At 36.1% G+C, this 26,627-nt stretch overlaps 1 protein-coding gene across 1 annotated transcript; it reads right to left on the bottom strand.

Moving 5' to 3' along the window:
* Window positions 1-8,776: 8,776 nt before the first annotated feature.
* Window positions 8,777-24,616, bottom strand: LOC121424951. The gene is made up of 7 exons (XM_041620852.1): window positions 24,196-24,616; window positions 22,774-23,254; window positions 20,327-20,511; window positions 19,627-19,783; window positions 18,352-18,534; window positions 10,961-11,093; window positions 8,777-10,626 (listed from the first exon to the last, which is right to left on the bottom strand). The coding sequence occupies exons 1-7, from the start codon at window positions 24,483-24,485 to the stop codon at window positions 10,406-10,408; spliced, it is 1,650 nt and encodes a 549-aa protein (XP_041476786.1). The 5' UTR covers window positions 24,486-24,616; the 3' UTR covers window positions 8,777-10,405.
* Window positions 24,617-26,627: the final 2,011 nt, after the last annotated feature.

The raw sequence follows: 26,627 nt of genomic DNA, 5'->3' as shown, positions 1-26,627 counted from the left end.
GATTAAAAATAGTTTTATAAGATTATCAATTTTATTATCATTATCGATTTCGTAGCATTCTCATGTATTTTAAGTGCCCCAAATCTTGCCAATCGACTTGTATTGAGTTAGATCATAACTGACTAACATTTTGTTGATCCGACACGTAAATCCTAAAACAGATTATGAAATGTAGAGGTATTATTACTTCTCTGTTTTCTCAAGGTGCGTGGGTTTCAAAGATATTCTAAAGTATATTCTGATAATTTTAAGCAGTTCACATTGACATTTCCGAAATCAGACTTGTGTTTTATTGTTACATTATTTGGTCGCCTTGGATTATCTCTTCTAATTTCTTTTACCCAGTTATTCGCTTTTTGATTTTTTAGCATTGACAGTAGTCTTTCGAGTGGAGCGATACTATTTATATATTTACAGCATTTTTGTTTTCGATTCGATATTGACTTGTTTTGACTATACAACATATGTTGTAAAAAATCAAAAGAATTGACTGGATAATTATGTTCTAGTAGGTACCAGTGACTTGTAACACTTTTAAAAGATACGGTAATAAAAGACCACATTCAACAGATTTTATGAAGAGGTGTTATGGATGCATCCGACTTTAGATCACTGCAATCATGGACCCTACTATGCTGTAACTTACATTATGGCGGCTATTTAAGGAGGCCTTCTAAAGAAGAATAAAAACACTTTCAAATGGTTACGCAATGAGCAAGGTGCGTTGCTATGTCAATGCATATATTACTTTTGTTAGGAGCTCTTGAAGCCCCCCCCCGTTAGAAATTACCAAGGAATTAGTGATTGTTACCCAGTTCTGCACCACCATTGTATCTCCATGAATTCACTTATTTACGAATGTCTTGACTCGCTATTTAAATTCACCAGCAATTCGGTAATCCAATGATAACAAAGTAATGTGATATAATAGATCGATTCGACTTGGCCGTTGTTTCTTATGGCAATGGTGGGGAGTCAAACATGCTTTAAACGAAATAATGTTGGCACCCTAACCCCATATAGCAACGTACGTGGCTCAGTCATTGCATAACTAATTGAGAGGGCTTTGGCTTTGGAAGTCACCAGATGTGGCCGCCATGGGTTACATTGCTCCGACATCGGATTCATCTCAAACTAGAAGATCTAATGAGTGTCACCACAAAAATTGTTGCATTTACAAAATCATGCTGACGCTGACGATCGTAGGAACGTCAACGATGGTAATGTTCTTTTTAATTTTCTTTTTCAATATGCTCAGATCTTCATTGTCTAAGTTCACTTATGACTGTATAATTAGTATTATCCTTGAAGACTCCGTGATGATATTTTAAAAATATTTTTACATATACTTTTACATCATGGATGTGATGTTCTTTTACATCCGTGATGAAAAAGTAAGTATATGTAATGTAATATGTTGGTATAATATCTGTAATGAAATATGTTGGTAATATCGCTACAAGTACATGTAAAAAGTGTTCTAAAAATATCATCACGGAGTCCTTAAGGCTAGATTAGTATATCGTCGGTATGAGATCTAGTTTAGTATATCGTTTTACATGTGTTATTTCAATGTAGTATCTCAAAAACATGAATAAATGGAATGAATGCTTACTTCAACACCTAACAACTTCCTGGTCTTTGTATGAAATAACAAAATTTAAGATATTCATGCAGCTCTCTTCACTGCGACAGAAAATTGTAATAATCAGAATGAAATATTGTAAGTGATCCTTTAAATCTGTAAAGAAAACAGAATGACATAAACTAGTTGGTAATATCGCTACAATTTAACGTTGCCCTTATATTAATGTTCATAGTAGAACGATGGTGTAGAGATTTTCATGACCAAGAAAGAAATGACGAAAAAGGGAAAAGGGACATGGTGGAATGTGATACTATGTTATGAATACTATGTCAAAATATGTCACAAACTTGCGTTTTTAATGTAAAAGTCAATTATTTGCTCGCTCGCAGCGTTTCAGGAGTTTATGCTCTATACTCCTAGCCCCGTCAAAAGGATTAATCAACTCAGCATATAGGTCTACAGTGTGGACTATTCTTTTTACACTCAGAGTGGAAAGTACTTGATACACTAAAGAGGAAGTTGGTACACCCGGTGTGGACTTTACTTTACATATACAGTGTTCACTGTCACTAACATACTCGATGTGGACTTCTCTTGATCACATCAACTCCTTCGACCAAGGAAACTCTTCGACATTCTTGAAAATAAATATCCTCTCTGTCGGAACATAACAAGCTCGGATGAAAACCTAGACAATGATTCGAAATCGGTGTAAGTTTACCAGCTGACACCGCCAAAGTGCAAATTAGGTTATACAACTGGAAGGTTAAGAAAGCATAGGAGCCTTGAAAAGAGACATATGGTCAAGAACTTAACCTGCTTTTTGGTCCAGATTATCAGCGACTCCTCTGAAAAGTCTCAAGAAAAAAAAGTGGGGCAAATATTAATAACCTTCTTTCCCACCCACCACGGGAAAATGAGTCTCCAAAGTTTGACATAAGAGGAAGTACGGGTCTGTGGAATTGGAGTGGGTGACCAAGAAAGGGGGGCAAGAAGATGATCTCAAGGGAAGGGTGTAGGGATAGCAACAAAAATGGATAACATGGGTGTGGGAAGTAAAGAGGGTGTGGGTGTGAGCTAAGGCCAGACTTGTTGTGTGTGTGTGTGTGAGCAAAGGCCATACTTGGTATGTGGGTGTGGGTGTGAGCTAAGGCCAGCCTTGTTGTGTGTGTGTGTGTGAGCAAAGGCCATACTTGGTATGTGGGTGTGGGTGTGAGCTAAGGCCAGCCTTGTTGTGGGTGTGGGTGTGAGCTAAGGCCAGTCTTGTTGTGGGTGTGGGTGTGAGCTAAGGCCAGACTTGTTGTGGGTGTGGGTGTGAGCTAAGGCCAGTCTTGTTGTGGGTGTGTGGGTGTGAGCTAAGGCCAGCCTTGTTGTGGGTGAGGGTGTGAGCTAAGGCCAGCCTTGTTGTGGGTGAGGGTGTGAGCTAAGGCCAGCCTTGTTGTGGGTGAGGGTGTGAGCTAAGGCCAGCCTTGTTGTGGGTGTGGGTGTGAGCTAAGGCCAGTCTTGTTGTGGGTGTGTGGGTGTGAGCAAAGGCCAGACTTGGTATGTGTGTGTGGGTGTGAGCTAGGCCAGCCTTGTTGTGGGTGTGAGCTAAGGCCAGTCTTGTTGTGGGTGTGTGGGTGTGAGCTAAGGCCAACCTTGGTGTGTAGGTGTGAGGTAAGACCAACCATGGTGTGTGTGGGTACGGGAGCTGGGTGTAGCAGACAAAGCGATCATATAATGGTGACTCTTAATATTTATATTTTATCATATGTTTTGATACACAAAACCTGCCAGTGTGTGCATTATTTTCTCCTCTCACTTTGCAAGTGCTAAGAACTTGTATTTTTTTAGGTCCAACGAAATAGTCCTAATTGTTTGCTAGCGCGTTGGTCCATATAAAAACCAATGGATTTAAAGAAATTCACTATGGGTTCCGATAATTATTGTCTTTGAAACTAAGCTCTGACGCAGAGAAATTCAACTTGTCATTGTAATTTAAACTTTAATACTTCCAAATTTTTTCCAGTTTTATGGAATTTCTCTGAAAGGTCTTAAGCTTACTGAAATAGTAGGCCAGTATAGAACTTCTTGAATTGTCTAAAAAAAAACAAGTTTATTTTGTTGGAACACTCTGTAGGAATATGTGTTTGTCGGTCTTTGCAAACATACGAAAAGAAATAATATATATATGATAATTTCTTTGTCATAGTTCTGGCGACAGAGCTCGTTCAAGGAATGTCCAGTCTCTTTATTACAGTTATTCATTGACGCGATCCAGTGAACTAAAAATGATATTGTAGACTGAGGTCAAAGGTCACTTAGGTCAATTCGGAGAGGGAAAATCATTTATAACTGACCTAAATATCTCATATCAACATTCCTTTCTTTTGTTTTCATATATTTTTGTTTCACATGCACATATTCGTTTCTTCTTTTCTTTTCCTTTTCATATATTTCTTTCGTTAAAATCTTCGTCCCTTCTCTCTTTTTCTTGTTCTGTTTGTCCGTAATGTGCGTTCCTAATTTACTATTTTTTAAATTCAATTTCCTCTTTTTGGTGGGTATAGATATCCTTTTTGTCATGAAAGTTTATAGAGCTTAGGCATAGGCAAATAGGGATAATCTTTGGAAAAAAAACAACAACATAATTTTTTTGTAGCCATTGCACATTGGGAATTTTGTTGTCGGCAAAAATCAATGTACCATAAAGATTTAGCAATCAAATTCCTTGCTATATTAGCAATTCGTTTGTTTGTGTACTGCTTATCACTTCTCACCATATCCGTGTTTTGCTGACAATTTCGCTGAAGGATTTTCGTTTTCATCTAGAGCCTATAAAAACGAACGAAACACTTTCAACTAGTTGGTTTGTCTGAAAAAAAGGAAAAATCAAATGCTGACATCAATGAATGTTGAAATCAATAATTGGACATACAATATGAAAGTTATGATCACTGGGATATAGAAATCAGAGATGTTACAGAGATCACTCGTTGTGCTAGCACACAAGTACATGTATACTGAAAATAAACCACAAAACATTTTCCTTTGCTCACTCTTATGGTATAAACTTTTTTCCACGATATACTTTATAAATATTCTATGGCATGTCCTCATATGAAAAAGTTAAACACATTGATCGTAGACTTACTAAAAAAAAATGAGTGCCAATATGCAACGTATGTTACAATATGTAACGATAAAAATGTTTTCAGCCTGGACCATCCCTTTAATGGGCAAGGAAAAGAAAAAGAAAAGAAAAACCCGGAAATTATTAATTCTACATTTACTATTTACGGTATATACATTATTAGTTGCATAAGTCGTTATGCCTTTAACCACTTCCACGGCCAGCATGAAAATTGTGTACACAATTATTGCAGTGTTTGTTTTTCTATGAACATGATGATAAATATCGTAACCTAGTATTAACCACAACGGTCGACTAATATGATGTAACTAAGTAAATACTTGCTCCAGCATGATAGTAAAGCTATTAAATGATTAATCGTAAAAAAACACATGGTTGTAACAACGGGGGCATCCCCCTCCCTCCCCACCAAGAAATTTTAAGAAATGACATTGTTATCTGAAAATTTCCATAAATTTACCAAAAGAATGCATGAAATCCTTCAATTTCACCTCACAAAATGCAAAGCCGAGTCCCCTCCCGTGAGAATCTTGGTCACTTCGATCCCTCGCTTTCGAGTATCTTTAAAAAAATATGCGTCTTGCCCCCCTCCCCAGAAAAAAAATTACATATACCATAGATCACACATGTTTCATGTCAGAGCCCGAAAATAGTTTTTGGTAGGTATGAAAGCTTTATAAACAAAATATTAAGCTACCCTCAATATAAGATCAGTGTGAATCAACATTGAATAACTTGAAACGTAACTAAGGAGATCTACATGTGTAAAATCACCATGGAAATCACACATATTGGTTGCATTTCAAATGGGACGATGTGCACATTTTTAGTGATCTCAACATCCAAATGCTTCTTACTTATTGCTACAATTAAAACATTCATTGATTTCGATTTCAATTTCAATTTTATTTATTTCACTTCCATCAAACAAAAAGAAATTGTATACCAAATATATAAGTATACTATTTTTCAATAGAAATTAAATTAAGATGGAAATGGAGGGACCCACTAAAAAGCAATGCTTGTACAATGTGGGCCCCTCAAAAGATAGATAACAAAACCAATAACAAAGTACAAATACAGACATATGTAGTCAAATGAGATTTGTTTCTTTGATTTTTCTTTTTTTTCAAAATTAACTTGTTTCATGAGTTTTATTCTCCTTTACGAAACTCCATAAGAGTAACATGGGTAAATATAAAGCATGACATGATTAATGATAAACAGCTGTTGAATAATGATGCGTTTCATGTGTCTTAATAACATTGTAATTATACTATGAAATATATAAACAACGAAACTACACTCGAGCATTTATCACGTTACAATGTTTCTTCATCATTCATGGAAGAGGAAAAAAGGGAAAATTAACCCAGACTTGACCCGTGAAAACCTTGAACAATTACTTAAATGATTACCGAAACTGAAATTAATGCATGATTATCTAACATAAGATATAATTGACAAGAGGTTTTGTATAATTACATGAAGTAGATTGAAACAAACATTTACCACCTAAGTACTTCCCACTATTACCATCGTTTCCTCCCGTCGACTACCACTTGAACAAAACTCCTCAACATTCACACGACATGGACATTTTGGAAATTGGTAATGTTAATTTTGTCATTTAAACTATCTTTTGAAGATCGATGCTTAATGAAAGGGACAACTACTTATTTTGGTGGATATTTATCAATAATTCATGGTATTATGATTTTTTTAAAGAATTTTTTTCATGGATCTTCAAGGATTGCGATGGGACTTATCTATTTGGAGCCTAATACAGTTTACTGTTATCTTGAATATTGTTTCCACGAGATTCCTTGTCCTAACGAGTATATTACTTTCTCATGAAATCATGAAACTGTTTCTTCTTCGACAAACAGTTATTTTAATGGGTCTGACGTTTTGAGAGTTTCTTCTTTGACAAACAGTTATTTTAATGAGTCTAACGTTTTGAGAGGCTCTACTGATAAGTTTCCGGGATGTAGGCAACACTTTCAAATTATCATTTACTTGAAACCAACTTCACCACCTCATTTGATTTTCAGTTAAAAGAATTTAATCAAGAAACAACCGACCCACCCCAATTAACGCTGAAAAAGGAGAGATAAATTTACTTGCATGCTAGTTTAAATACATAAGTGTGCAATATATATGATATCTGCAAATTATAACCTCACCTTTTAAATTTTCTCACGCTGTATCTAATGTAGAAAATGATTGCCGATAATGAGTTCTATTTTTTGATAATATGAAATGTTAATTTGAGATTTGCCTGCCTTGGCCTGAAATTACCTTGGCACATTCAAAAAGTAGGCGTGGCCTGCCATGTATGTGTTACATTACCAATGGTTTCATGCCCCGCGGGCAATGAATGTATATTCCATTGACCTCTCAAAATGACCTAGCCCGTCATAATGACCTCAGCTGACCCTGGTAATGTGTACGTGAGAATGTTCCAAACCTGATGACCGTTTCAATTTTGTTAGAAAAAGTTAATTTTTCCACGATTCATGATGATGAGGACGTGATGTAGTGAAGGACGATCAATACCATTTCAAGTAAACAAAATGGCCCCCTTTTATTATTGGTCAGACTATGAATCCATATGAATCGGACAAAATGTGATGTGTGTGCTATAGACATTAACCTTGTTGACGAATGGTCAGGGAAATTGAATTCAATTCGTATCTCTGGGTCAACGCACAATAAAACAATTTTTTAAATCTTTTTCTTCACAACTCGTTCAATATGAGCAAAATGATCCGTAACATAATCTTTGAATGCTCTATTTTTTGTTTTCATTGTCACCCGATGTCCATGGAATGGCCTTTTTAGACTGTAAAATTCAACAAATTCAATTAGCTTGCTCTAATTCTCAGCCAGACATCTTTCAAAGTACCTGGGAGTCTGGAATTGTACTTTCGTAGTTTGTGAAATAATCATGAATCCACATCAGCGCGGTGCACGAATGACCGTTTATAAACCTGTAAATTCAATATTGATAAACAATATGCATTTAATATTTCGCTATTTCTTCTTAGTACTGTTGTTCGATTAAAAGAGAAAACATATATCCAGTAAAGTGACATATCTATCATTAGACGGGAATTACATTAGAAAAATATTTCGAGTGATTTTTTAGCTTTTCCACGTACGAAAGAAATGCCCATTTCAAATAAGTTTAAAGACTTAATCAAACCGACAGTCCAATTGCAGAACTGTTTCAGTAAAGGGTGGAGAATAGGAATATGGAATATATAATTATGACAGACACAATGGGGTAGAATGTCACAAGAAGCCTAACCTTATTCTTTTCCATCATGATCTTCTCACCGCCACATTTATCATAATGACATCATCCATATCATTCATCACCAAAATCGTCACTCGTTATATTAGTTAACAGAATCGTGTTCATCATCATCATCATGATCATCATCACCACCACCATCATCGTCATCATCATCATCGTTATAACATTCTCAAATTTCAAAGGAAATAATCATTAGAATGTTTTGTTCTGTTAAGTGGTTCAAATTTGGTTGTTGGTCAATCATTTTCTCTTTCTCCCATGTTTTTGAAATTCCATAGGTATTCTCAATAGTATACTTTGTTTTCCTTTTCGTGTAAGTGATTAGAAAAAATTGTACTTAACCACTTTGTCAGATTTGTTTAATGTCTCTTAGACCTGAATACAGGTTATATTAATATATCGTGTATATTCACTTCATTATCTTTCATTTCCCCTTCTTTTTTCTCCCTTCATTCCATTTTTCCCAAAACTAGTGCAAAACTATTCATGAGAGCGGAATTGGGTGCACTGTTAATATGTAATTTATGTTTCATCCTGGTCAAAAAAACCTTTCATAATTCATACTTCTGTGAGCTTATTCCCTTTGTATTTTTTTTTAGTTTGCTTTATTAAAATCTGGCTAGAACATGTTCTAGCTCATGAACATTCTTTTGTTACTGTTCTTAAGGAATCTAATTCAAGCATTTTGAACAAAACTTATTGTTGATAAAATTACAGGACAACAATTTTTCAAAGTTTGGAATTAGGTATTTTATTATACTTTCATACAAATATAGTTGGCCGGGTGTATATCATATGCCATTATTTTCTGGATGATCACCCATTTACATCATATAATTTTCTGAAATACAGGTTCTTGAGGAATATATTGTAAAAGCAAAATATCTAATATGTTCAGATCAATGAAAACTTGGATATAATTGACTAATTAATGAACATATATCTTATGTAAGAAAATGAAATGTTTTTAGTGCAATGAAACTATTTTCAATATAATACAATATACAATACAATATATTCATTTACATATACAAATTTCAACTAAAATACATTTAATGCCCAAATCTAAATAATATTTATCACATTAATATTGCAGGTATTGAGTAAAACTGTATAAGTAATTACATAGCATTATCACATATCCTTTTAAAAGAATCGTTCAACAAACATAAGCAATTTTCTTACTTAACAATCAAAACTTTATGTCAAAACCCCTCTTAACATAAAGACATGTTTGCTTTCTGTAGATTTATGCATACAATATTAAACATTACGAGATATATTTCTATGAAAGAAATGAAAAGTTGAATACTTGAGATAAGTTTGGTCTTTAAAAAATATGTATATGGACAACAATTCAAAATGAATTTCAATTCCAAACATAATTCTCTTATGTATATACAGTAAATGCCACATACATATGGTTTGATAATATTCTCTATCAAATATTGCAAAAGAAGTTCAGCATAAAATTGAAATTAATGACAAAATAACATCCCATTATTGAATGAATATACATACCTTCCTAAATTTTGTATCAAATATTGCAAAAAAAAAAATCAGTCTGAAGTTCATATCAAACAAATACAAAAATAGAAATTCATCATCTTGCATTTTGGGTGAAATGTGTCATAAAATTCCTGTAAATAGGTGTCCATTATGCAAATGAGGTTCAAGAATGGAAGATTTACTTGGATTAGATTGTTTTCTGTATTCATAGGCCATTGCATACCATTATCTTTATTAATGAATTTAAGATTATTTGCTAAGAAACAAAGGTTGACATGAATCAAGAACAAATGAGAGAATGTCTTACACTCCATTGTTCAAAGTAAATGCATGCTGTCAATGTGATGAGAGGCAGGGGGGAGTAGAAGATGGTGCTGGAAGGAATGGGTAGGGATAAACAATGAACCTCTTTTTGGAATGAGGTCAAGAAATAGACATTCTGCATTTTAAAACAAGGTTCATCGTAAAAGATGATGGGGATTGTTGAAGATACTGGGGTAAGGAAAAGGAAAGGATGTGGATATACTGTAAAGAACTTTGTTTCATGTTGTCAAGAATACTGTCTTTAACTATGGAGTGGTTAGAATAAGGGTTTATGGTAAAAGACAATGATCACATCAGCCATAACACTGCTTGGAGCAATGGGACTAGATGAGGATGAATGCTTGAATGCATTACAGGAAAACATTTATATATTGCAAATTGCATGGTTTGTAAAAGGCAACTACTATCAATGCTTCAGGTAAAGGCAACCATTTCAATATCAGAAGATCCTGCAGGGAGGCTGAGAGTCTGTCAGATGGCAAAGACCTCTTGAATCATTGACAATGGCATACCCTGATGACAAAGACCTCTAGGTTCGTTGACAACGGTAAGCTCTGATGACATCCCTTATAGGTGCCCTGCACATTGGACAGTGCGAACCCATGGTTGAGAGACGAAGGCCACACGTCAGGCAAACACACATATGACCACACTGGTAGAGCACTGCATCCACTTCTTTATCAAGGCAGATGATGCAGTTACCCTCAGAGGCTGGCTCCGAGACAGGGGCAGCAGGAGAAGCAGCAGTACCTGAAAACATACGAGAATGATTTGAAACAGAACATTATTAAGTGACCTTTCAATTCCTCTAGAAACACAAGGCCATCTGTCTTTTATTCTCATGTATGGTATTTTCCATATCAACAATTTCTTTAGAGTCAGTGACATGGAATACCTCCCCAGACAGAGGTACTGGTGTCCATGTCCGACCAACCCTAGGCATTAAGTCACTATCCAACGATTACCATCGAATTAACAGTCAGAGACATGTGCTTCTAAGCCAATCAAAGCCAAAGAAAGTTCTGTCAACTTGTCAGACAATCGTTGATGAAGTGCCTCCCTGATTGTCGAAGGCCACACTTACCATTCTGTTGATGAAGTGCCGCAGCCACCTCCTGTCTGATGGCTCTTTGAAGATCAAGCTGCATCTCCATGCTCATCCTAACCATCTCATGGAGTTCAGACATCTTGGATTTCAAACTATCCATCTCATGGATCTGCAGGAAGAACAAAAAACAGATAGAAAAGATTTGATAGATCATTCATCCGACTAGTCACTATTATGTTGTACTGTAAATGCATAAGGAAGTTAACCCTTAGGATCTATGCCCAAATAAACATGGGATAAGCTGTATGGAAAAAAATGCACAAAAATCAAATCATATTCAATGGGTTAAATTTGACTCAAAGGTTAGCTGGGTGCAACTGTTTATAATTAGTCATATTTGACTATTTCCTGATCCAATCTGACTAGAATAAATATGACTTGACCTATCAGTTGCTTCAAGTCAACTACTAAGTGTAAAAGTGTAAAAATGTTGTTTCTGTTTATTCTGTTTATAAATTCTGTTTATTGAACTTGAACCACTAAACAGAATTTACTGAATTATAAAGTGACTTATCATTGAAAAACTACTTTCATAAAACAATGCAATACATCTTTGTGTAGTTGATAAGGGTCTGCAAGTTCATGTATCACAATGCTGATAATTTCATAAAGAATAAACATACTGCAAAATTCAAATTCAATGTCTGTATTAACCGAACGTGGCATTCTCGATAAATAAGATTGCAATGCATTTTGCCATACATAAATAATCAACATAGAGAAAGAAATGTTGAAAGGCAGCTCAATATTCATCATTATAGGCAGAACATTCAATTATTAATCTTAGCAGCAACAAAGACCAAGGCTTCCTTTTTGCATCAATCTCCAAACTGACCTTTGCATGTGAAATACACAACCTGTTTCTCAAACCACCCATCATATTCAATCCAGGGTCACGCTATTAGGACTATCTATTATTCAGGAATCGCAGATGTGTTTATGAGTATTGTCCATCCATTTATGATACATGCGTCCATACATTGAATTGCATGGTGCATGGATAACAAAAGAATGGACTTGTACAAAACAACCCATGCAAAGGCCATCCCATATTTGTTTGTGCAAAGTATTCTACCACTCCTGCTATGTAGTAATGCACATACTAGAATCCCCAAGCAACCAACAATATTTTACTGGAAGTCTGTCACTGTGAGTGAAAAATAGGGGGATTGATCCTTTTAATGAAAATCTATTTTCCTTCTTGTCCTTAAAAAACATTTTAGATTGAAAAATGTGAAATTAATTTTCTCTATGACAATTCTCTCTATATCATGGTCATGATGATAGTGGGGTTTATGTGTCAGATATAAAACACTTCAGAACGGTGTCAGGTAACAATCTCTGTTATTGGCTATCAATAAATAAAACGTGAAATTAATACAATTATCCAACTCATAAAGGCAAGAGATTTACTGATATTGACACTGTTCTTAGAATCCTTCCAAGATTAATTCAGCAGAAAACCCCACCCACTTCAAAATAATTTGATTTTGAATTACTAGTAATGTGATGTTAGAGTAAATATTGTAATATCTTGCAGAAATCTACACATTTGTGATGTTAGTTGCTTTGTGTTTAATACATGAATTGAAATAACATATTCAGTACTGAAATGCAGGTAAAATTTAAACTGAATGGAACGATTCTAACATCTTACTTCTAAACAAGTAGTATATTCCAATGGTTATCTAATCTAATGGAAATCAACAAACTTCCATTTCATGATTTTGTTTTTACAGTTCCTTCCAACACTGAAGTTGTGAAGAAGCAGGGGTAATGAAGAGCACCCATTCACCTGTTTGGGTGTTCTGAGAGTACCTCTTTTCTTGTAACCTCCCATTGTGAAGTGGGTCAAAGAGGGTAACATGGACACCCCTTATAACCCTCTCCATTACCCTGTAGGCACAGTTAACTTGACCACAGCCTTTTTCTCTGTCTAGATCGAACATGCCAAATATGATTGGGGACGGGCGATATGAGAGGATTCAGACTCCATTTCAGTCCTCAACATAGTGGATAAAAAGAATACAATGCTATTTCTTTCCCTAACAACCTATCCATCTATTTAATACTCATCTAATGTAAAAAAAACAACAAAAACAACAACAAGACAAGAGTTTTTGATGATCATGTTCTAGTCAAATGGCTTTGTAAAGAAAAATCTATCTATCCATCCATTTATCTATCTATCTATCTATCTATCTGTCTGTCTGTCTGTCTATCAATCAATCAATCAATCAATCTATCTATCGATCCCCACTTTACCTACACACATTTTTCCTTTCTAACAGATTTCCACTTATAATTTATGAATCCATTCCGAGCAATTATGAAAAAAAAGACAATTTTTTATAACCGTTTTCTTCTCTTTACTTCACTAATTTTCCTACCCCTCTCAAACTGGGTCTAGCTGCTATGATAATAGTCGTGTAAATTACAATCTTACATTTTGAATGTATTTCTATGTAATCCATAATGCCCATTTACTTCAACCATGCAGAAGGCCTATATGTGTATGTGGCAAATTTATTATACTCTTCCCTAACCATTATACCTTCTTTAATCATTAACATTAACCAAGAAAATATTGAGTTATTTTTAAGGGATTAAATTACATGAACCATTAGAAAATGAGGTATTCTAAACAACCTCTCACGAAATAAAATTCCTTCTTTATCCCAAGAGTACATGACATACATGCAGGCCTATATCATTATCAGTAGGGTATATGATTGTATAATCTTGCAGAAGTACACATCCTTGGCTATTCCCAAGAAAGTTTGTGTATTGAAATACCCATATAACATTTTCAAAAAAGAGCAAAATTGCATAACAGACTATTTTTAATTCTTTGTTCTTCTGAACCAAGTAACTTCACAATCTGAACTCATTGAGTTCAATAAAAACTAATTTTGGTTGTACTTTAAAATGCACTATTGTCCACAGAAGTGCTTAATAACATGCCTTTATGTTTAATCCAAATAGGAAACACGTTGTCTACATGGAAATTACATTTAACCACAGAATAACAACAAAAACCGCCCCGAGGCATGGTCAGTTCATTAGTCTGGCTTATGGTCAAGAAAGTACAGCAGTCTGGAGTTTAAGGTCTAAACCTTGACCTGCAATCATATTTTAGATCTTTTCATACAGAAGAGGGAACAAAAATGGAGAGGAAGGGAGTGTGAAGACAGGGGAAAAGTTTTTTAAAAAGCGTCCTCCAGAATGAGTAAAAAGGATCTGACCTGACCCGGTTCCCCTACTATAACCCTACTATTGTCAGCTTTCCAAATGTTTTTGTGATTACTGTTTTATGGTAGTACTCTTGAATTCAGCATTAGTCATTATCGAGAAAACAAAACCCTTTTTAAACAAATTTAGCTGCAGAAGAAAATTTTGATTCTCATGTCTTCCCACCGATGCAAAGAAAGTAACACTTGATATGCCAATTTGTTTGGTGTTTTTTCTAAATAGATTTCTTGTTGAGCAAGTCCTTTGGAAGCGCATAGAGACATTATTCATAATTGTGATATGCGCTATACAAGAACTGTTTATTATTATTATTATTGAGCAACTGATAGGTTATGCCGATATCTTCTGTGTAACTGCCAATGATCCAATCACTTTGTATTTGTTACAAGCATACTTTTTTTTTCTAATGAAACCATTGTTTGTTTGTTTGTTTTTTTCAGAATGTAACTTTGTTTACATAGAATAAACAAAATGGTTATCAACATACCATGTACATGTACATAATATCCAAGAGTTCTGCAGTGTGACAATTTTTTTTTTTAAATAAACTTGTTTTGTGACGTGTTGGGGATATTTCTGTTTCATTATTTCGGAGTGACCATTATAGGAATGACCATCGGTACATCATCTGGTTCAAACAGTCATGCATCATCTATCCAATCTATCTAATTCATTTTAAAATGGCTAGCACAGGTCACTGGTCTCCATAAGTGATTAATCCACTTCTAATTTATGAAATATACCTCCTGTAACGGTACAGGCCTACACAAAAGCCAATCCATTTCTGATATACCCTGCCAAGGATTCGCACAGCTTTATACTGGTATGACCAAAGCATTCATGCAGTGCTAATTAATTGTACATTTCCTACCATTAGGAAAACAAATTTTCTCATTACGCTTGAAAATGCCAATGTCAAGTTTAAACAGTGACATTACCTTTTGAGAGCAAAGCTAAAGCATATTCAATGTACCATGCCGACCACGGTCATTTAATGGGTTGTATTCTTATAAATCATTTCTCTCCATACCCCTTCTGTCCATTTGAATTTCACTTTGGAAATGCTGACGTAAGCCTTTAAATGTGAAAACCTGTATCAAACCATGAGATTTATCTCCAAGTTCAGTCGTCAACAGGTTGATAATAAAGAGTTATTGATTTCACAATGGCATGGGTACTACTGTTGTTTTCAATTACTGCGCATGAGTCAATGCCTATCATTAATTATCTAATACTAATCTCAGCCACGGCGCGTATTCATTCAGCAAGAAAATTATCTACATTGTGCTGCACTCAACCCAGGTGAGGTGAATGGGTACCGGCAGGATTTCATTCCTTGAATGCACCAAGCGCCTTTAGCAGCTGGAGCTACAGCTGGGTTATATATAGTGCGCAATTGAATAGGAAACTAGATAAATCAGCGGCTCATAAATGCTATATATTATTATTACTAGTATTCCAAGATTTGAAAATGCCACACCTTCACTGTAATTGTCCATTCAATTCATTTTAGGTTGTATATAGGCCTATATTGAGTGATGATTTTCTTTTTTATTTCAAAGTGAAAAGATTTTTTTAGCAGTGGGTAAACAAGGATAGCTAATGCTACATTTTGTGACATCATCCAATGTGACTCCCATCTCCCTTCTCAAAATGAATTATAAACCTTAAAAGAGAAAGGAAATTAACCATTTACCAGTTAAATACTCCAAAGCATTTTCTCCCAAAGTGAAATTTTTATAAAAAAAATGTGGCATAGTCATGTTATTGTTTTAACATTTCATTCTGTCTTTTTTTAAAACATTTTTTGGGGTAAAACTCAAACTGCAAGCAATATTAAAAACATTGTAATTATCTCCGCAAGCTTTGAATTTACTGTAAATGTGATTTTTTTTCTTTTCCTCATTTCTTGACTTTATTAAATAAGGTCATGATTTTTTTCAAATGGTATGAAATCTAGAGTACCTAAAAATTAAAAAAAATTTGATGAAACTTAATCCTTGGCTCATCACTTTAAGTACAGGTGCAACTTTTGAATGTGAATAGGGTGTATTTGTATTGGTCAGGTCATGTCCATAGAGAGTGTAATATTACTAGGGTTAGAGGATATAGGATGAGGTGACCATTACATTCAAACCACAATCTGACCTTCTAGTTGAACTCAAAATGACCTCACACTGGACCCAAACAGGTCATATTTTCTGAGTTCTCCATCATGGTGTGTTCACACAAGACCATCCTAGATTCAAACATCCCAACATATTGGTTTTAAGTCATTACCTCCTTGGTGTAGGTACTTGCTTTACCAATCGAGACCATCAAAGTTTCAAACATTAGACTGATGTTTGATCTCTACAAAAATGTGCAGGTTTCTGGGTGGATACGTCTCGCTAATCCGGTTTAATGTTGCATAAAACATTTAAATTCTTCCTCTAGGGGAAACACTCGAGGCAAATACGCTTGAGAAATTATCTGCTTAATCTCTATTGAGCTTTACAGCTATTGTTTAAGCCCTGGTAAGCTTCCTTATTGTACCCTACAAGTGTGTTGTTGGATGGGGCATTTTCACTAAAAAAAATGTGCTTGAGATATTCAGACTCCAAGATAACAAGATGGATCTGGCCCCCATTTCATAAAACTTGTAGTAATAACATATTTGCAATAACAGTTAAAAGCTACTGAAATTCGTTGTTTTGATTGGCTGATTGTAGATTTGTTATTATAACAAGTCCTATGAAACTGGACCCTGATCTTATTTTCAAAGAAAACATTTAAAACTTGAGTGTTATTATTATAACTCATGATTGTCATTTTCCATTATAAAAATGTGCTTAAGAAGGTACTAAACAGATATAATACAAAATTTTTACCTAAATGTGTGCTCTTATAACTAGAAAGTTAATGATGTTTAAAAGTTATAATATATGAAGTTAAAGCCATGACCCAAATTTAAAATTCATGCCCGGCTATGAGAACACAACTAATGAATGCGCCATGCAATACAGAGGGAAATGCACATGAAAGGAGAGATGTATGGGTGGTATTGAGATTGAGGTCAATGCGTTTCTAGCAGGATACACAAATATCCTTTCTGAAAGTGACCATGAGTTGAAACATGGTTGGATGAATTCACCCATTCATAAAGGCCTGCACTTTTGTTGCTGACTAAAAATCATTTATTTAGTTCCTTTATTTCATGTCCACTGCATTGTTGAAAGGTTGAGTGCCTTTGAATGGAGCGATTCAAGCAGGAATGATTGGCCTACATACATGGAGAGCTCTTTCACAGTACTGTACTTCAATTACACATTGTGAATCATCATACAACTGTAAAGACTTTACCAACAGATGGCGCTAGGCTTCCAATCAAAGTAGTCCATGATTTGGCCCCCCCCCTCTCTTTTCAAAGTTTTCCTTTTCTGCAACATTGCAGTGGAACCAGATTGGATGTATGGTATGTTCTTCAGTCCTTTCCTTCCACGCAGCACACTTCTTGTGATGCAACAACAGATGGGGCTATGATAGTTTGAACGACTGTAACTAAATCTTTGGTAAACCATGAGTCACTTCCCTGGATAAAGTTGGCACACGTTTGCACTTTGCATCCTGGCATAATCATACCACTAGAGTGTGCTAGAGCAGTTTGACTGTTTTCAAATGTTAACTTTATCCAACCGTTGTTTGAGATAATTCTTGTGATAATATTTTGTTTTTTACAAGAAAAAAATAATGAAATATCATTCAAGCAAATTTAAACGATTTATAATGGCTGCTCTTATTTTTAATACTTTGGTTTAATTCGGTTGTTCCAAAGATACAAGGAGGGCTTGATTCATTTTACACGATATGGTTCACAAAGATAAATTATTAAAATTAAACTAAAATTAAAAAAGAGGAGTCTGTATACAGTCAGAATTCTACATAATGATGCTTTTCTTCAAATCTTCTTAGTTTTGAATTTGTATTTGCTACTTCATTACCTTATGATTGGTTCTAAACTGGTAGTTTCATCTAATTCAGAGGGAGAAAATCAACAAATATATCAAGCCACTATTATAACCATCATTGTCAAAGTACCCTCTCTCACTCAATCTCAAAGTGAGTTCGTTACTTACGAATGCAGCAGGTACTGTAGCGCCCCCAACGGCTCCGGATGGTCCATCATCCCTCTGAGTAGAAGGAGAGTGAATTCCGAGATGAGTGAAATCATTTCGTCTGATATGTTGACTCTGTGGGATTGTGTTGAGATAGTTCATCACCCGTTCGCCAGACTCAGGTCCAATGGTTTCCAAACGATTCTAAAAAAAAGTAAAATAAACTTTAAATGAGAGTTACAACCCTGGGCCCTGTTGTACAAAGAGTTACGATTGATCCGATGAATCGTAACGCTATGGAAATCCATCAGTGTCCTAATTTTTTCTACGAAAAATTTGCACAATGTCCTTTTCATGCAAAGAGAAGCGCAGGGGAATTTTCAAGGAAAAAAAGGAATGCATGAATATACATCACAGCTAGAAAATATTTTGAACAAACATGCATAATAGATGTTGACGTTGCTGGCCGTCCATAGTTGCGATCGTTCGGATCAATCGTAACTCTTTGTACAACAGGGCCCTGAAATCTGAAAAATTCCTTGACATCTCAAAGACAATAACATTAATTGTGTGTCGCCACCAAGCGGCAACGACGATTTCCCACAAGTTCAGGCAAGCTAAAGAAGCGTCCCAGATCGCACGTGAAACTGTTCTCTGATTCAAACCAGTAAGTCCAGATGATCAGATTAATTTCTATTCGTAAAATGAGATATTGATGAATAATTACACTGATCAGCTGATCCACACAAATAGCAAGTTAATTTACATAAATAACTTAATTTGTGTAAAAATCAAGTAAGTCTTACAGTGACCAACTAGAAAAAAATACATATTACATCTCAGAATTACTGAATTTGGTAGTCATTTTTCATAAAATGGCATACAAAGGCATAATGTGGTCTGTTTGTAAATGAAGGAGTGGGGAAGATTTGTTCATAGATTTACAAATTATGGTTTCATGCACAAATTGGCATGTAATTAATTCATATGAAATAGAACAAATAGATCAAGTGAAAATTACTGATGGGAACCTGCTATTTTTGTTGTGATAACACAATCCACAAACAAGGACAGACAGGATTACAAAATACCCCAGGTGGGTGTTTCATAAAGCTGTTCGTAAGTTAAGAGTGACTTTAAGAACGAATGGTGATCCTTTCTATGGCAAATGGTATATTCATAAGCGTTGGTTTTGCGCATAAGAAAGGATCACCAGTCGTTCTTAAAGTCGCTCTTAACTTACGAACAGCTTTATGAAACGGCCTCCAGGACTACTAGGGCTGAATGGACACTTACCCTCATCAAGAATTCTAAGCGTCCTCTGAAATCACTTTCTAGGGTCTCTTGGACCAGCTGACGATGGACTAACTCACTGATCTCGGAGACCACAGCCTCTCTCTGGACCTGCTGTAGGACCTGGGTCCGACTGGGAGTTCCCTGGGTTCCACTCACACTGGAAAAAACAAACCCAAAGGCCCTTTACAACTTTGCCCAAAGATCTGTAATTGGTGAAATAACCTACTTTATTGGTTTGCACTGGAATTTGACCCTTTTTTGTATACTTGACTTCTGTAAAGATATCGTATTAGCACCTCCATGTAGAATGCCTAGCATAGCACCATGTATGTGGCCGCTGTGCATTCAATATTAATTGCCAACACTGTTTACTTGGGTTGTTTGTGAGGTACAGGATTTTCTTTAATAAGATATCTTTGCAAAGACAGACATCTCAAGTTGTTAGAAAGGCAGGCAGAGAGGTTAAGTTTGATTGCTTATTTGTATAACTGTACTTATTGTCTATGTGGAAAATTAATGACATTTAGGAATTCATTGAGAAATATAATTTACATGCATGTTACGTACGTTACTTTCACAAAGAATATGTGTCGGCAAGGATAAATGAAGTGTCTCTGTCACAGAGCATTTCACTTCAATTTGCATTTAATTAACGAGATAACAAATCTTGAGTTCTCAAAGTCGAGTTTTTAAATCTTACCTGTTTTGTACCAACCAAGGTGCAGTAGGCATGGGCCATCTGTTGGCTTGTTGTGGTTGAGGTGGTGGTGGTGGTGGAATGGTAGCATTCTGTGGTTGATGATGTTGCTGGGGTTGCTGTGATGGGGGTGGGGGCGGGGCTGGAATGTGATGCTGGCCAGGAAATGGAGGAAGAGGTGGTGCAGCCTGTTGAAGAGAAACATAAGAAAATTTTGATGATGATGATGATGCACAGCATTTGTATAGTGCCATATATCTGTCAAAGACATTCAAAGGCGCATTGGAGGAGCCAGCCAATCTGGGTCGCCTACAAGGGCGCGCACACAGAACTGTGACCCGCAGGTCTCTCCTCCTGATAACTGGTTGGGGAATGCAGGTGGACCACTACACCGGGGTTTCCCCCTACTCTTATTCGAATAGTGCAGTGGGTTCTTAACTTGTAATTCACGTGTGATTCTCCACTCCTCTCCTCTAATTTTCATTTTAAAAGGAGCTATAGCAGTTTAAGCATTGCTCTTTTACTGATAAATTTCTGTGGGGTGAGGGGGCGGGGTCAATCTGAGCGTGACAAGTTTATATATAGAGTTTTTTAATTTTTAGATATCAAATATTCTAAATATCACATTTCTCTAACAAAATACACTGGCAAATTATGATATAATTACCTAATTAAGAATGGGTTTGAGGAGAAAAATAGAAAATGAAATCGAGTAGAGAGAACGGGGCTAAAGGGGGGCAAAGAGTAAAACACATGTGATTGAGAGAGAGGGGGAGTGATAAAGAGAAACCAAGCATTCAACAGAGGGCAAGCTAATTATCAAACCCAAGAAGGCAAAATACATGAAAGAAAAATAAAAGGAAGAAATTCAGAAGGAAAAAGGGAAAGGGAGAGGTGGAAGATAGAGTACCCCAACCCCTTCTCTGGGACAACAACAAATGTGTTACTAATCACAGACCTTTTGGCTTTAAAAGACATATGTGGTAAAAGATATGGATAAGTTTGAGAATCTGCCAAAAAGGTATGATACCCTCCTACCCTTGACGAGGGCCCCATTCAGCATAAGCCTCTCCAGGCATTGTAAGGGTGTTTAGTCATTCAGTATTTCCTACTAGTATCAAAGTCCAAACCTTTTCAACAAGTATGCTCACTTATGTACTGATACCAGTAAATGGATGGGACATATCATATCAGTTGACCTAATACTCTAAGACATATTAGGAAAGACATGGTTTCTACATTTATTCACATTTTTCCTGATCAACATGCATGATCTCATCGTATAAGCCAATAGCATTCGCACTGGACTATTTCGTCCATAAAAATATTAATTGTCCTTATTTACTTTTTTGAATGGGATAGTTCTTGTCAAAAACATGCTAAAATTGTCAATCTAATCACATTTCTTAAAATAAATTAGCCAAACATTTGGTGTGTTGTCTCATTAGCATTACTAGCTGGATTACAACACAAACACTATGTATTGCGCAAGCAATGAGTCATAGCAGATGCTACTATTGTTTGTCACATAACAAGGATATTGACATTTATATGGCATTAACTCTTAAAGGTCAAGTCCACCCCAGAAAAATGTTCATTAAAAAAAAAATAGAGTAAAATCAAACTAGCGTATTGCTGAAAATTTCATCAAAATCAGATGAAATAAGAAAGTTATGACATTTTAAAGATTCGCCTATCTTTCACAAAACAGTTATACTCACATTGATGTTCCTCACTCACTATATCTTTTGTTTACCGATCAGGATGTGTATATAACTGTTTTGTGAAATCAAGCAAAACTTTCAATGTCATAACTTTCTTATTTTACATCCGATTTTGATGATATTTTCAGTGTTATGCGTGTTGGAATTCCTTTCTTTTATTCAAATAAACTTTTTATTGGGATGCTTATTTGATGATATCCTTCACATTTTGTTCTGACACTGTTCAAGATGGTATGGCATGTAAGGGGAGGGTTTAAGAAGTCGGTCTGTCATTTAAGAAAAATATATTAAAGGTAAATTCCAGTTCTGGTAACAATCTCAAAATGACTTTTACAGAATCTGATATAATGACCACCCAAGTGTCTGTTTGTATGAATAAAAAATATGTGCTAAAGAATTCTGGAAGAAATTGTGTAATTGCTGAGAAATAAGCAAAATAAGCGCGGATTCTGTCTCTTCCGTCGGGTCTTTATTCCAGCAATAATAATACACTGTCCCACATGTGCCTATCTGTGTTGGTGATCTTCAGTGTGAACATTTTTCAGCGTAGATTTCAAGATTTCACAAAGTTCAGTTAATGTAACTGAACCAGATCTAGATCCTCAATGATATACTGACAATTAAGCCTGGTTTTACAGACTTTCTCACAAAATCAGTGTTTACTGCAACTACTGGCATTTCTCTTTAATCCTGGACATGGCCATTGCATAAAATAGAGTTACTTACCGGAATACCATTCAATCCTAACATGGATACTGATGGAAGGAGAGACTGTCCACTGGAGACTGACGATACCGCACTGATAGAACTCCTGGTATCAACTCCACCTGCTTCACCAGCAAGAGGGAGGGGCCTGTTTCCAGGGAGACCAGCTGTACGCAACCTCAGAGCAGCCTCAACCTCCCTCTCCTGTCTTACGACAACGCCGCGAACCATGTTCTCAAGATCACGACGAAATGTCGGGCAACGGAGACGCTGGGTGACAGACTGTTGCCGTGACAACCCTTCCAGCTCCTGCATAACGATACCATTCCGCCTCCTCCGTCTTGGAGACTGGTTGGTACCCTCGTTGGAACCCTCACTGGTGCTGTCCGACACTTCGCCATGGAGATGTTGTCGGAGGAAGCGATCAATGTTTCGTCTCTGATCACCCTTGCTTACTGGGCGATGACTGTTCTGAATCTGTCTTAGTTCATGGTTCAGCTCCCTAAAGAACACAATAAAAAATATATTTTTTGTCAAAAATAATTATTAATTTACTGTGTTCTATTAATAAAGTTGCACTTATTTCATTATTAATTTATTCTCATTTCATTTAGGGGATGTTTTGAAATAATTTGGCCACGCGTGTGTACAGCAATACATTTGACTGCCCCCCCCCCCCCCTCAGGGTGTAGGACCAAAATCCCGGGATCAGGTGGGGTGTTTTTAGATTAGATCAACCTGTATTGTTTTCTCTGTGTGCAAAATAGTTTGACTCCAGGGATAAAGAGCTTGGGAAAAAACATACCTGATTCATGTTTGGCTAGTCTTAATAAAATACCCTAAATACATTTGACCCTGCAATTGATCATTGACCAGTTTTTTAAAAACTACCCCCTTTTTTTTAGTGTTTTTGATACCCTTAACAAGTGCCCACGTGGCCCGCGTCCAAAACTGACAAAACACCCCTTTAAACGTGTTTTGATGGTCATGCGTGTGTACAACAATATATTTGACTGGCCCCCCGGGCGTTACACCCCCCCCTTGATACACCTCTTTAGAATCAGCCCTTATTCACTTTCTTTCTCTCTCTTCACACTAGTTTCGACCTCTTTCTTTCATTTACATATTCTTTCCTCTTAATATATCTGCCATACATAGGGTTTTGAAGCTGAAGTAGATTGATGTTGGGTATACACTATAATCTATATATAGACTGAAAAAAATCCACTGTTTGAGTTTTTTTTCACATATTCTGATTTTGTTTTCAGCCCTCCTCTAATTATGGGAGGGGATGCCACAAAAGCAGGACAAAGTCTAATTAGAGCATGCATATGCAAAAAAGACTGATTTTCTGTTTATTTTGAACTAGCTGTAGCCTGGGCTGTAGTCTTCTCTCGTTTATTTCTCTCATTGGCTCAATGATCATAGTTCTTTAATTCATACCTGCGTTGTTTGATAAAAAGCTGATCAATAAAATCCTGTTTTTCATTTCCATCACCAGAGCCCCGTACTTCCTCAGTTGAGCTATCCAAATCACTCAGTTTGACAGCAGCAGCTGCAAGCTCACCGGCCTCCAGTGGACACTCAGCCGTGGTCACCATGGACGTCGATGCCTCTGCTTTGGGGTCCACCTCCTTCGGCGAGGACCCCCCTAAATCTGTTTCCTCAACATTTCTGGAAACTCGACGAATTCGCCGGCTAGCACTTCGCAATAATTTCCTTGCAGACTCCATTATATCTTCACAGTCAAAACTAACGGCAGATGATGACAACGGAATTACTTTCTTCCCACAAACAGTGTGAGTACCATACTTTCTGCACAGGATTGAATTTCCTTTTTATACCGCTCTCGCGAACAATATTGACAGTTTGATGTCATGCTCTAAAAATAGATTAGGGGATGTTCCGATCCGTAGGACGATCGCGCTCTGATTGGACGATTCGTTGGGAAGTACCGTTACATCATTGTGTGGTACAATATTCGGCGCGAGGCAGCTCTATTGACAATTGAAAAACACCACACACCGAGGTTAAAATCAATACGTGAATAACTTCTTCCATCATTCATATAGCCAGTTGATTATTTTCGCTATTATAATGGGACCCAAAATAATATAATCGTTCACTGGCGGATCCAGGGATCCCCCTTTTGAGAGGCACAATCAAAATTTATAAAGTAAAAGATGGCGTTAAAACAGAAAATAACCTTTTTTTATAGTGTATTAGTTGTAAAAATACTTTCGCTCAGCATAAACGCCTTTTCATTACTGTATTTTTTCAACAACAAAAAAGGAAATCGTTTTTCAAACCTAAAAATGGAGATATTGTTATATTCTTTTTAAATACTTATTTCCTTTTCCCCAAACAACATTAATGGGTGCCTTTTGAGGATGAAAAAAATGAACAAACAAAATACTCCATGTGATAGCCGTTGTAAGTTGAGCTTGTTTTTCTTCGTATTTCACATCAAATCAATGATACAATTTTATCAGATACACAATGGTGGCATTAGGATTTTTAAACTAGGGGTCGGTCAAAAAAAGGGGAAGTGTGAGATAATATTTTGATATAAGCCCTACTGATTTGAAAAGGGACCTGGACTGTTTGCAGTGACTCAATACGTGAACCCAATAAATAAATGATGCGAGCGCGAAGCATGGGCTGAAAAAATTAATATCCTGAGATAATATCTGGACTCGACGTTCTAAAAAAAATTGTAACCATGCATGGACAGGATGAGCATCTCACTAAATAATTGATGCGAGCATTAAGCGCGAGCTAAAAATGTCAGATTTTCAGCTTTTTTTTGGTAGAGTGAATTTCAAGAGTGAAAATGTAGTTTTGGAGCACTTTACACCTTGAGTAGGATCAGTGGCGTAACTACGGGGGGCATAGGGGGCACGTGCCCCCCAATCGTCTGACCAAACAAAAAAAAGGAGAAAAAGAGGGAGAAAGAGAAACGTAGTGGGAAAGAAGACATTATTGTTCATTATTATGTTATATTATATCATAATTATGTTATGTTATATTAAATAAGAATTTTTTTTGTCAGAACTTTATGAAACTTAATTTGCTCAGGGCCTATGTCTTCACTGTTCCTGGTGCTCGCATTGTTTGTTTACCGAGATATATAATCCCGTTATACTAAAACCTCCCATTTTCAAGTGAATATACACCAAACTGCCAAATATATTTCCTCGCACTTCGAGTTATTATTGTTTTATGTACAATAGTATGCTTCTTTTTCATGACTACTTAAAGTGATTGCCCAATTTTAAGGTCTTAATATAAACATTTCCTGTCCGTGCTTACGTTCGCTGTAGTGGATTGGTGAAATATGTCTGCTCTCCATGAATCAGTCCTTAAAATGTCCCTTTTCCTAATCTGAATATCAAACATTTTCAGCTCGCGCCTTGCGCTCGCATCATTTGGTTAGTGAACTACGTATGGTCTTCGTGAATTCCTACAAACAAACCTTAAAATGGCCCCTCTTCAGGTCTGAATTTCCTAAATTTTCAGCCTGCGCTTCGCGCTCGCAAGATTTGGTTAGTTAGATGGGTATGTCAATCATAATTACAAGTGCTTTATGCGCATTATTATTATTATTATTATTATTATTTGTACTGCGCTTTTCCCATTAGGCATGAAGCGCTTACAATGAATCAATTAAATGTAATATTTCAATGACTACAAAATACGAAAAAGATGAGGTTTGATGACTTTTTGAAGCTTGCTAATGATGGAGACTGTTTAATTATTAGTGGCAGGTCGTTCCAGGATTTTGAAGCCGACATCGTAAAATTTCTGTCACTAGCCAATGTATGAGTTAATGGATATGTGAGGCGAAGGTGATCACTGGCTGACCTACATGAAAG

Source organism: Lytechinus variegatus, chromosome 12 (genome assembly GCF_018143015.1).
Source record: "Lytechinus variegatus isolate NC3 chromosome 12, Lvar_3.0, whole genome shotgun sequence".
NCBI lineage: Eukaryota > Metazoa > Echinodermata > Echinoidea > Temnopleuroida > Toxopneustidae > Lytechinus > Lytechinus variegatus.
This window is presented reverse-complemented; position numbering and strand designations above follow the sequence as displayed.